Here is a 13,502-nt window from a genome sequence, read left to right as displayed (position 1 = left end):
AGGATATTCTTTGCTTTAGCTAACCAGATTCCAGTAGGAGAACTAATACATTCATCATTATGATGCTGTAGTATGTTCATTAATAAAGCCAAGTGTCCAGTAAATATTGGCGAGCTTCATCCGAGCTGGGTCCTTTTCAGCAAATTATATTCTTATAATTCTTATAAAGATTAATTATTTAATCTTTTTTCCCCCACAAAATTTATTAAGTTAAGCAGTTTATTTTAATGTCTCCATGTTTTTGACAAGCTAAGCATTATCACTGGAGAACCGAGTTTGTCTTGAAGTTTATCCTACGACGTGTAAGTCAATCCCTTAATGTCAACACTATTTTCTTTGAAACAGTTCCATATCTGATGATACGGTAGTTCTATCATCAAAGCAATTCTTTAATAAACCCCCGACCACTCAGATTATCAAATACAAACTTTTGATGCGTTGGTAGTTTTTTTGTAGAAAATCAAGTTCAATTTAAAGGCCTTTCTTACAAAATTATATTTAAAAGCTTCATTGCAAGCTCCCAGGTACTAATGAGCACCAAAAAGTTGCTGTGGCGTATTGGATAAGATGTCCACCTAGCGATCGGGAGGTCATGGGTTCAATCAATACTCGGGGAGTATGCTCTAGATTTTCCCCAAAGACACAAAGTACTGGTTATATGCCCAGGAAACGGACTCGGGAGTGTTTCTACAAGCGTGAGGCTTTCAATGCAATCCAGCTAAAATAAATAGGTTTAAAATAAACAGCATAAAACCTTAGCATACTGCAAGTTAATTGCTGGTTGTTTTAATTTTATTCCGGTTGCACATGGCCATTTGTATCCCCCGCCAGAGGCGGAGGGATATTGTTTTGTTGTTGTCCGTCCGTCCTTCTGGCACTTTTGTGTCCAGAGCCATATCTTGGAAGATTTTGGCGGATTTCATTGAAACTTCGTATCAGTATATATATGCGTAAGAGGATGATGCACGCCAAATGGCATTGTACACCATCTGTTAAAAACAGAGTTATGGCCCTTTGTATCTTGAAAAAATGCTTTTTACTATAGGCACTTTTGTGTCCCGAGCCGTATCTTGGAAATGCTTTGGCGGATTTCATTGAAACTTGGTATGAGTATATATATGCATAAGAGGATGATGTACGCCAAATGGCATTGTACACCATCTGTTAATAACAGAGTTATGGCCCTTTGTATCTTGAAAAAATGCTTTTTACTATAGGCACTTTTGTGTCCGGAGCCATATCTTGGAAGTGCTTTGGGGGATTAAATTGAAACTTGGTATGAGTATATATATGCATAAGAGGATGATGCATGCCGAATGGCATTGTATACAATCTGTTAAAAACTGAGTTATGGCCCTTTGTATCTTGAAAAAATGCTTTTAACTATAGGTACTTTTGTGTCCGGAGCCATATCTTGGAAGTGCTTTGGCGGATTTCATTGAAACTTGGTATGAGTATATATCCTGCACCAGAGGCGGAGGTATATTGTTTTGGCGTTGTCAGGCTGTCCGGAGCCATATCTTGGAAGTGCTTTGGCGTATTTCATTGAAACTTCGTATGAGTATATATATGGATAAGAGGATAATGCACGCCAAATGGCATTGTACACCATCCGTTAATAACAGAGTTATGGCCTTTTGTATCTTGGAAAAATGCTTGTTTGAGTGTCAAATATAATACTCTTGTGTCCAGAAGCATATAGGCGGGGGATATCAATTCAACGAATTTGCTTGTTTACTTTGCATCTGAGGGGGAAAGGGTCGATTTGATTTCTATTTGTTTGAAAGCAATCTGCAATTGATGGCTGGTACTGCTGATGATTCAAGATGTTGATTGTTTGTGTTCAACACTACCAATATCGATCTAGGTATGATGGAAATAAAATCTTAATAAGTAAACTTCTGTTCTTATTATAACTACAACTTAAAATCATCTGCTGCATACACAACAAACATGACAGCTTATTTACAGAAGTTTAATGCACAAGTTTACAGAGAAAGTTTATGACTCCTTCATTTCCCTCAAACGGCGCACTTGACTTCTGACTGTAGCTGCTGCTGTGGTGCTGAAATCAAACAGGAAATCATTCAAACAGGTGCTCAATCAAACTTTTGTCAATCGTTTATGAGCCTTGTTCTGGGAAAATGGGGCATAATGTCTGTTGATGTGTTAGAAGTACAGTCTGCACAGGCTTATCAGAAAAACACTTTCTGTTTTGATTGAATTTGTATAGAAGAGACTTCCTTTACAAGGAAACAAGAGCTGTGTTTGTGAAACACAATACCCCCTACTGTGCCGCTTTTAAGCCATATATTTAGCCTTTAACAAAGAATGATTACCTTGACCTTTCACCACTCAAAATGTGCAGCTCCATGAGATACACATGCATGCCAAATATTAAGTTGCTAACATCAATATTGCAAAAATTATGACCAAGGTTAAAGTTTTGGGACAGACACACACATACAATGACAGACACATACAATGACAGACAGGCCAAAATCAATATACCCCGATCATTTGATCGGGGGGCATAAAAATAGATAATCTTGGACAACACTCTGCGCACATGCATTAAGCGCCATTTCCCAGAGTGAGGCACAAATATTTATCAACATTGCTTGAGGTTGTCAAGTAGGGTTTATTTATTTTTAATTTAAATTTTTATCACAAGGATCAAGACTGACTTCGAAAGTATTTGTAGTTGAAAAATGGGTAAAGATTGATAAATGCATTCCTAAAGCATTGAAATTTACAAGCTTTGCACGCTATCAACATCAATGATCAGGGGCTGTATTGTTTTGTGTTAAGCTTTTGTATCTCATACTGAAATTTTTATCAGAGGCAACATTCACAAAAAGCCCTTGATTTGTGACAACTGATGTTAATACATGGATGTTAAGTTGCCCAGCATATAATCAGCCTGTGCAGTGTGCACAAGCTTATCAGGGACAACACTTCACTGGATTTTCATTTAGAACAGACTTTTTTTCAATGAACATTTCGATAAAAATAGACATAAATATGGCCCAAAATTCTATCAAATACTCTCATGTCCTGAAACACAGTTACCCATTACCTGTATACCCTTAACTAGTCCTACATTCCAAGAGTACTGCAATAAGAAGTACAAAGCACAATAATTATAGCCTTTTTCTGGAAAACAGGTTTTATGCATGTGCTTTAAGTGTCATCCCAGATTAGCCTGAGCAGTCTGTGTTCTGGCTATTCATAGTCAACACTTTACGCCTTAACTTTATTTATGCTAACAAAAGGCTTGAAACGAATTACCATTAAAGGGGATGGTTTCGTTCCTGATTAGCCTGTGAGGATTGCAAGGGCCAATCTGGGACATTTTACGCACATGCATTATGCCGGTTTTTTTCATACAAGGCTCAATGCTGTAAACATTTACCTGTACACCCAGGCACCTCCAGCTACGACCTTTCTGCAGTTCTTGCAGGCCCAGATGCCCACAGCTCGGCGCTTCATACCATCCTGTGGAAAAAATTATAACAAAGCCTATATTTATAATAACATGTGTGTCGATCATCGAGATTATTGTGGAAATCGGACCACCCAGTGTCGATTTTGAGATCAATGTAAATCCCAGAAGATTTTGTGTGTGTGTGGGGGGGGGGGGATTTAATCCCAGTGTACAATCATTTAAGAACCAAATTAATATGCGCTAAAGCTTCATTTTCGTTCCTGAAATTTGCGCTCTTTACCGATTTGGCTGGTATTTCATTGATTTATTTCTGATTGGTTAGCAGATTGCAGGGACATGAACTGTAACTGACAAAAAATCTTCACTAATTTCCGAAAATCTTAGTCAACAAAACCTTGCAAAGATCAATTAGCAAAAGTAAAGCAGTGCAATAGCATATAGTAAAGCAATATGTTAACAAAATTATATATTGATTATGTATTTGCTAGTTACCTACATGTTTGTAATTTTTCTGCAAATAATTGTATTTCATGTAAAAAACAAGTACATTTTTTCGGACAGTCATTTTCACACAGCATTGTTCGAGGATTATAATTTATTTTCGACTTTCTAAATAAACAAACATAGAATGATGAATAAAATGCTTGAACGTGTTTAAATAAATGTTTTGACAATATTAAGCATGAAATGAAACATTTTCCATGAGGATTACACAAAGTTGCCATCATCAGTCTCCTAAGTAACTGGCCACAATTTTTCGTGGAGGACTACACAGTACTAGTGCTGCAACAATATACCGGTATATCGGTATATATCGCAATACGCAATCTGCATATTGTATTGCGATACGATTTTCATCATACCGGTACGAAAATTTTACAAAATTCATTCACATTTCGCCCAGAAAAGCCATCCGAAATAATGATAACAAGGTAAACAAAACAAAGCAGTGTAAATATTTTTTTTTCGTTAAAATAACATTCTGAAAGTGTATTATACGGAGTAGCGTTGTTACATCGGAGCATTCGTTCGATGCTTTTGAACAGATTATCGTTGAATTAATTGCGAACAGCTGTAAATGTTTCGTTCGATTCTGAATTGAGCATTATTAAATTTGTTATCCGAATTTCAGAAATACGCTTCCAAATTTTAATGCTAATGCGACAATAAAAAATTCTAGCATCATAAAAAGGGCTTTATCCTTTGTCTCAATAAAAAGCGCGCGAAAATTATACAGACGTGTAGAACGTCGCATGGAAAGTATGGGTGTATTTTGTGTTGTATAAAAATGGGAACATCACGTCAGGTGAATTACGCGTGTTCAGTGGAAAAAAACGCCCCCAGTTGGACGTTATTTCACTTTAAATAGTAACAAATGCCAAAATGTATTTGATACTTAAGAAAATGTGCAAATGTTTGCGTTTCTTGTTATTCTTGAGCACATTTATAGTAAATATTTATCAGAATTTGATTTAAAACTGGAATATACGGGATTATCGGGTAATTGGCAAGTTATAATTTTGGTACAAGTTAGCAATATATTGCGATATATTGCAATACGGGTTTTTGAACTGACAATATATTGCAATACGGTTTTTGGCGTATTGTTGCAGCACTACACCGTACAGACTGATTAGTGTGGCAGCTAAAGCAAAACCAACAAACTGCCACAAAACCACTGAAATTATCCATTGATAGTGACACACGGTCTACTGCCGCAAACCTGGTTCAGTAAGAGGCAGGTTTTCCTACGGAACCCGAGGCTCTGAGTCCCGATTTAGACAGTTGATACTCTCAAGCATAGTTTCGGTTAAAAGAGTGTTTAGTTTAATAAATTCATTGTTTAGTGTAAACAGAAATATAATAAATACCAGCGGGCGAGTATCCCCCTGCACTTTGATGTTAATATGCAACTTATAAAATACCAGGGGGCCAGTGTCCCCCTGCACTTTGATGTTAATATTCAACTTTATTATTTGCATGTTTTTTAAAGTTTCCAGCATAATTAGTAAATTTCAAAATGTGCATGAAAAATTGAAAGCAGCACTAATTTTCCCAATTTTGACCGGTACCAGAACCATTCCCATAGTGGTGAGGAAAAAGGCTGACAACAAATAACTAGTAAGAGCTCTTGAAAATAACACTACATTTAAAAACATACCTTTCCACAGAAGGGGCATGTGTATCTTGAGTGCTGTGAAATTTCCATCTTCTTGACAGTTTTACGGAGTGAAGCACCATATCTGGTACCATACTTGCCACAGATGCCCACCTTCTTGGTTCGCTTGGCCTATAATATAAGTGTACTGCTTAACCTATATGATAAAATCATCAGTACACTACAAGGTCCCCATTACGTAGTGGATAGTGTTCACCAAGCAATCGGGTCACGGGTTTTGATCCCTACTGCGGGAGCGTTCTTTAGATCTCTCACAAAGACATCAAGTACTGGTTCTAACCAGGACACCTTGTACAGTCCAAGTGCTTTGCTGCTCCAGAGGAGCTGTGAACTTTATGGGGAAAAAAAGTCATCACACATATACAATAAAAGAATGAGTGATCATTAAATAATTATAAATGCAAATGCCGAAGAAAGGTACAAGCTTACACTATATTGGCAGGGCCAAAACACCAACTTTGGGGAAATAGCCATAGCCTATTTTTCGGGGAAAAAAGACACAATTTTCTGGATTTAGGGAATAAAAAATCCTGTGGAAGATTGGATACATAAAAGAAAAATGCAGAATTTTAAAGAAATGTATGTACAGTCGATTGGTGTATAAAGGATAGCTAAGGACTTCGAGTCTCATTTCAACGTAAACACCATGCATTCAGTAATTAAACCATTAAACCTAGATAGACACATGTCTTTCCTATTGAAACATTCCAGCCGTTTTAAATTTCCCAAAAATATTATTTGTTTACAGCGCGAATTTCATGGTACACTGATTCAGCCATTACCGGATCGCTTAGGTCTTTATCGGATTACATGTGTATCGTGTTATTTCTTGAAATTTGACACAGCATGTTTAAAAAAATAATTGCAATATATGTACATTTCCTGAAAGAAAATTCATTTCTGCCTTAAATAAGACCAAGGTCATGGAAATCGCTGCACAATTGATGAAGTAATGGCTGTTCAAAGCGATGCACCCTATATTGGGTCATTTTGAGTTGAATCTATATATAGATTTGATAGTGGAAAATATGTTTTCAGAGAAATCGATTTTTCGTCATTATTTGATTATTTTTCATTAAAAATTATGTTTTCACTTATTAATATCATATAGTGTTTTTCCCAGGAGGGCAAAGGGGCATGGCGCATTACTTTCAAAAGGGGTATTTTAGCGCGCAGTTTAGGCAAAAAAGGGCAAAAACGTTCCCTGAATACCTTAACTACGGGGAAACATGTAATCGCATCAGAAGCAGTTGTGGAAAAAATAACATACAGTCAAACCTGAATTCAGCGGTCATTCAAGGGAAATGATCAAAGTGACCGTTGTCAACAGGTGACCGTTGAATTCGGATCACAATTTTAAGATGGTTTGTCAGTTGTTAGTATTGCTACGTCGTTATCTCCCCAGTCGTTTGCATACAGTGTTAAAGGCTCATTGCCGTTAACTAAGCATAATAAGAATTAACTTACGTGTGTATATTGACTTATACAGAATAATATCTTATATATTGATTTAATTTTAAATTGTTAAATTAAAGCAATGTTGTTTTCAACCCTCGAGTAAATAATTCACTCATGCATTTCGCTCATTTAGTAAATAAAGCTTGTCACGTGCCGTTGACGTCACGTCCGTACAAGTCTAAAAAGCAGAATCGCTGTCATAAACCGATAGTACGGTGTATTTGTACCGTTCTAAAAAGACGCAAAAAGTTTTTAAAATTTATTCGTACGCAAACATCACACAAAAGCATTTTTATTCAAAAACCTCATATAAAACACAAACATTCACTCATTCTTCATCCAAAAAAACATAGCACATCATGCACAAAAAAGAAGATGACTTATCACGCAAAAAACTTAAAAACACACACAACCATTATCACTCGCAACAAACAAGACAATTCACTCCATTCATTCTTTATCCAAAAAAACAAAGCACATCATGCACCAAAAAGAAGATAACTTATCACGCAAACAAACTTAAAAACACACACAACCATTATCGCTCGCAACAAACAAAACAATTCACTTGGAATTTCATAATGGAGTCATGAAAATTAAAAAAAACGTTTTCAGTTTCAGCTTTTTTTACATGAACAAATAGTCTTTCATAAATGCCTAAAGCTTGTTATAAATGTTGCAAATCATTCCATGTTTTGCCATTAAAGCTGATCACTAATCCTCTTATCGCCTTCTTATCAAAACACTCGCCAGCTTAATGTTGTTTTTAACACTTAATCAGCGATACGGATCAATTGACTTTGTCACGCGCTAATGCGTTATGCATGCAGACGATAATTGCTATTAATACACGTTGTTATTGTTAATGTCACCTGTTTAAAGTGATATTATGGGCATCTAACAGTTTATAAAAATGCATATGAATATCAACCGTCTTTTCGTTAACCAACTGCATGTACGATGTGAACCTAAATTTAGATTTAGTGCAGATTCGCTCATACGACACAAAGACACAATTTTGTTTTACGGATCATTTCGGCTTAGAGGAGTGGGTTAGTCATGTAAAATAACGAATATAAAATATATTTTTAATAAACAACTGGTAGCAAAATGAGTTGCATATTTGCTTTTGAAGATACCCCCACAATTATCCCCGGAAAAGAAACCTTCTCAACACCTTATTGTTTGTTTACTCGCAGCGGGCCGCTTTTATAATATCAAAGACAATTACCGCTATCAGACGCTTTGACCGCAAAATAGGCGGACACATGATGTGCTGTGTTTATAATTTTTGCGACTCAAGACGACTCGAGACGAATGACGCGTGACCGTTGATTTCAGGTCAAACATGAATTTCGGAGTGGAATGTAGTGGCCGTTGGCCGTTATGGACAGGTGGCCGTTGAATTAAAGTGTAATATAGAGTGTTTTTCGTCGGGGGGATTCCAGACTGACCGTTGTCTGCAGGTGACCGGTAAATTCAGGTGGCCGTTAGGTCAGTTTCGACTGTATAAACAAAGCACATTTAATGGTAATAGATGTTTTTAACTTACTATGATTTATATTAATATATTTACCTTGCAATGTACATTAAAGTTCCATGCTGTTTCAATAAACTGTACAGCACGACAAACATAATAAAGCAATATATGCATATGAATCTGATTATACACATATCCACTAACATATAAATGAAACCATGTTTGTCTTATCCCATTTTCTAACAATAATCTCGACAGATGTTTAAAATAACATTGCGAGTAAATTGATCGCTAACAATATGCAAACACTCGTTTCCGTGACATACATCCACCGAGTAGATTACAAATAAATAAATAATGTTGTTGCTATCTAAAACATTTTTATGCATCGTTGATTATCATAGACATTTCATTAATTCCTTTTTAATGTATAATCTCCATCGTTAATTCGATCGTTTACGACGTTATTTGCCATTTTTGCAGAGTCACGATTTAATTCTGTATAGTCCGCCATGTTGATAAAATGTAAAATGATGTAAGCGACAGGTGCGCATAGCAACGTTAAATCGTATACGCGATTTGCATTTTGTTAAATTGGTATACGTCTCAGTAATTATTTCAATACTTAGATCTAATTATCTTAAAGACGAAAACGATAAAGAATAAATTTGTTTGTGAATTTAAATGTAATTATGCGTAAAAATACATGTTTTGATATAACTGAATAATGCGTGCAAAGCACAATTGCCACGAGAATAACATTGAGTTTTTCATCACAAGTCTCCGAAGTAATGATTATATTGTGGAGGAGTAAACATTGCCGCGCGAAAAGTGCACTTGGTATAACATAGCCTCCGGCATTATCGATTGATACTGACACGGGGTTATTCACGCATGACTATTCACAGCTTTGGAGCAGTCAGTAAGACCTACCTATAAATCGAGCACTGTTACATAGATTAAATCTGCTCAATTAAATATAGTTGATTAGGCGCTGACGTCTCTCGAGTAAATCAAGCACAGTCGGAGCGTCACAGACAATCAAGGAAGCTGATTTTGCGGACCAAGTTAGATCATAAGGCAATAAAGATGTGATCGATAAGGGCGCGTGGCGAAATTTGCCTTTGAAAAAAAGGGCGCATGGCGAAATTTGCCTTTGAAAAGGGCAGCGTGGCGATCCGGGAGGGCGGCGTGGCTTTTCGCCACACTAAAATGGCCTGGGAAAAACACTATCATAGCCACACGCTAACCACATGTGTATTGGACAACTTCAATTTTTTTTAGTTTATATTTATTTTGAGACAATCTCCACATTCCTGAATATAGGTCACCACATGTTTGTTATTCACTAAATCCCGAGTTGCAGCTTTCATGCTTATTTTATATGGTACGCATCAATCTGGTTTCTGAGCATTCTTACTTTTGTAAAGGACACATTATACTAAAATATTACATCAATGAACATTATGTTTACCAAACAAAATCTGCAAAATTCAAGAAACCATTCGTCTGCACTTTTCCTGTCGTCACAAAACGGTGCGTGCATAACGTGACCTTGTTTTGCTTTCGAAAAAAGAAACAGTTGTAAACATTGACACACACCAACAAAAACATAAATGACTTAACAATGAAAGGCTTTTTGTATTCAATTCATAGAAAACTATAAATCTTAACATAAATAAAAGTTTTTTTGCAAAAAACGTTAAAGCTATCCGTTACTCACTAAAATCCGCTATACACCAATCGACTGTAGGGGAAAGGGCTAGTCAAACTTGTTGACGCTCTCAAATATTAAGCTACTTTTTATATTGGTAATATTTGGAGCGTCAAACCGGGCTAGCATTTAAAATGTGTTGGAATGTTTTTCTTCTTTGTCTATATTGTTGCGCAAGGATTTTGTGCGCAACATTCAAGCCCCGATATCAGACACTTAATATCAACTGATTGCAATAACATTTACATACCTGTGTAGATAATTCATTTCTCGATAAAGTCCCGTAGAAATTATGTAATGACACTTTGAATTTTGCACGCCTGATCAATTTAAATCCAACCACTATTCAATTTTACAATATCTCTCGCTTCGCTCGCTGTGTAGATATAAATCGATAACATGACCTCGATGTAAAGCATCTGGTTTAAAGTGGGAGAATAAACAGCGTAAAATACAGTTTACGTTCGTCTGTTGTGGTGCAGAGCATACATAGTAAACCGATGTTATACTTTTCTGGATTAATTTAGCATTGTTTTTTTTCTAAATTGACAATTAAAAAGTTCTGAAATAAATTACATCTTTTATTTTTATACTGTACACAAATAATTTTGATACAGATCGTACAGTATACTGTCCTCCTATGAAACGTAGAATGTAAGTAAATAAAACAACACAGACAGAGGTGCGAAAAAGACATGAATAAAAACTTGCTGAAACTTAGAACAGTGAATAGAAACTGCACTATATCTGTTTTGAACATATGCTTATTAAATCGACAAAGATTAGCACACTAGATCTAGTTAGGTAAAAGTCGGTGTTAAAAGCTCATGTTAAATAAAATTACGCGTACACCTTACACCGTAATGCCTTCTTCCGATTGGTTCATATTTAAATCAGTTTCATGACATGGCTACAGGTCAGTGATTGTTTTGCGATTTAAGCAGAAGTTTAACTGAAGAATTTATGCCTTTCCAACTTCAATTCGACGATATTTGAGGTAAAAATGGACTTCTGAACTAAAACTGAATGAGCTGGTAATGTTATTTTGCAGTTTTACGCAAATAGATGAAAATTTAAACTTTCTGGTTTCCAACACATTTTTGACTTTTCCCCCGATAAGACGTTCCAAAGAATTTAGCCCTTATAAAAAGTATCTCTAAATTCTTTGCGCGTCTTATAAATAAGACTAGGGAAAGGGCCTTTTTGGTTAAGGGGAAGAAAGAGGCCCTGGCAAAGGGTTTTTTGACACAGATTGCATTTTTTATTTGAAAAGACATTATTGCTTTATCAAGCCATACAACAATGACGATTTTATCCAAACCATTGATATCTTGCACACAATTCGTCCACTGAATGTTACAAGTATGTTACTGATTTTTTTTTTTTCTTTCACCATTTTTGTATTTTATATTTAAGTGGCATACATCAACTATTAAAATATTAAGACATTTTCCGTTAAAAATGTTTTTTTTTACCAAATTGACATGTGCGAACACATGACATCTGTCAAATGTCAGTTTACACCAGTTATTACATTCAGTGGACGAATTAATGTGGGCCAAGTTGTTGTATGTCAGATACTATTTTCTGGCCTTGTTTTCATAAATGCATAGTTTAAATACAAATATTAAGCGGCTGATATGTTTTAAATTTATAAACAACTTGATTTCTGTTTAAATTGTAGATAAAACAAATGATGACGCTCGATTTATAATGCACTTCAAAAATAGTCACCATTTTCTTGTGATTAGGCTTTCCAAAAGGAAGTTTACAGTTCTTGCATTATGGGAAGATTCTTGGGCTGTCAGACGCTTTGTTATTGTGCAACATGTTCAAGACCAATAAGCGTTTACAGAAACTGAGGAAAGCACACTGCTTTGCGAAATTAGCCTACAATTTATTTGTTGACAGTTTTTAAAGGAATAAAAAGGTAGAGCTAAGAACAATCAATTTTATACGATTTGGCCTTATGTTCTGTCTGTCACTATTATTTATTTTTACATTTGTCAAGCATACAAAAACAAAAAACAACTGAGAAACTTAAAAAACACATGTGACACCTTAAAGGGATCTTTTCAAGTTTTCACGGTTTGGTAAATTGACAAAATTGAAAAAAGTTGTTTCCGCACATTTTCGTTTTAGTTATGATATTTGTGAGGAAACACTTTTACTGGACATTTACTATAGTCCAATATAGCCATTATTAGCTAAAGAAACTTCAGCGTACAGTTTACATAGTATTGACAGACCTGTATGCTGAAGCTAACCCCGTATCGAAAGTCAACCAGAGTCATAACATATTTATGTCACGCTATAAATCAAAGAAAGCTCATTTTCTTGGATACATTTCTACATATATTGGTGAATGAATATAAAATACTGCATCGGGGATTATTTTAAGGTTCATGTCAAGTCCCAAAATGACCCCATATAGATGAAATTTTAAAATATAAAAATGATCAGTTATACCCAAAATAAGGTAATGAAATTTACATATGGTTGCAATAATCACATTTTTATTCCATATATGTACACAATTAAAAAAAAAACACTCACAAATGGTAGTAATAATGTAATTATTATCAAAAATATTGCAAGGTATGGCAAATTCTCAATTTCATTAAAAAAACACAAATGCACCAAATAAAAACACCAACAGTATATGCAAGTTATATGTAAGGTACTCTGAGCATTGAATTGCGTCAATACAGCCCCACAAAGACACTGTGCATATTTCAAAATTAACATGTAAATGCCATGAGTCGCTATTTATAGATTTTGGAAAAATACTAACTTTCTGCGCGCATAGCATGCGATCAATAAGAGTTATGATCTTATAAAATAAAATTAATGAAAATATATCATTTTCATAATATCTCCATAACAATGACACTTACTTGAAACGCACTATTTGAAAAGAATCTTGATATAATTGACTCTCCTCCCGATTTAATTTCATCGGTCGTCCATCTTGGTCAGAAATGTGTATTGATTCGTATTTGCGAATTTGTTAAATATTGCTTATATTAAATATTTACTTAATAACATAACTTGAAATTACCTCATAAACAAATTATACAACTTTTAGAACAAACGGATCGTGAGTAATTTATCAATGATCGATTTTGAAACGAAATATTTTTCGAATATACTTCCGGCAAATAATGGCTTCCTGAACAAAAAAACATGACAAGACAATAACAAATGCACTTTTTCATCGATG

The 13,502-nt window shown here is 35.1% G+C and overlaps 2 protein-coding genes across 3 annotated transcripts in view; one reads left to right on the top strand and one right to left on the bottom strand.

The window, feature by feature from the left end:
- Nucleotides 1–1,961: 1,961 nt before the first annotated feature.
- On the bottom strand, nucleotides 1,962–12,123 carry LOC127854845 (60S ribosomal protein L37a). The gene is made up of 4 exons (XM_052389911.1): nucleotides 12,014–12,123; nucleotides 5,610–5,738; nucleotides 3,416–3,498; nucleotides 1,962–2,065 (listed from the first exon to the last, which is right to left on the bottom strand). Exons 1-4 carry the CDS (start codon nucleotides 12,014–12,016, stop codon nucleotides 2,002–2,004), a joined length of 279 nt encoding a protein of 92 aa, XP_052245871.1. The 5' UTR covers nucleotides 12,017–12,123; the 3' UTR covers nucleotides 1,962–2,001.
- LOC127854844 (cytoplasmic 60S subunit biogenesis factor ZNF622-like) overlaps nucleotides 12,093–13,502 on the top strand; it is a 22,756-nt gene continuing 21,346 nt past the window's right edge. The window contains exon 1 of one of the 2 annotated variants that reach the window (XM_052389909.1): nucleotides 12,093–12,209. The gene's annotated coding sequence lies outside the window, so the exon portion shown is untranslated. The remainder of the gene's footprint in view (nucleotides 12,210–13,502) is intronic. The other variant, XM_052389910.1, reaches the window with a different exon arrangement.

This window comes from Dreissena polymorpha, chromosome 13 (genome assembly GCF_020536995.1).
Source record: "Dreissena polymorpha isolate Duluth1 chromosome 13, UMN_Dpol_1.0, whole genome shotgun sequence".
Classification (NCBI taxonomy): Eukaryota; Metazoa; Mollusca; class Bivalvia; order Myida; family Dreissenidae; genus Dreissena; species Dreissena polymorpha.
The sequence above is the reverse complement of the archived record's forward strand: the minus strand, read 5'-3'. Positions and strand labels throughout refer to the sequence as shown.

Excerpts from the sequence above, each read along its gene's own strand:
- LOC127854845 (XM_052389911.1), bottom strand. Across the intron at positions 3,499-5,609 it reads CATGCCCCTTCTGTGGAAAG|GATGGTATGAAGCGCCGAGC; the intron begins GTATGTTTTTAA and ends TTTTTTCCACAG. Across the intron at positions 2,066-3,415 it reads GGAGGTGCCTGGGTGTACAG|CACCACAGCAGCAGCTACAG; the intron begins GTAAATGTTTAC and ends GTTTGATTTCAG.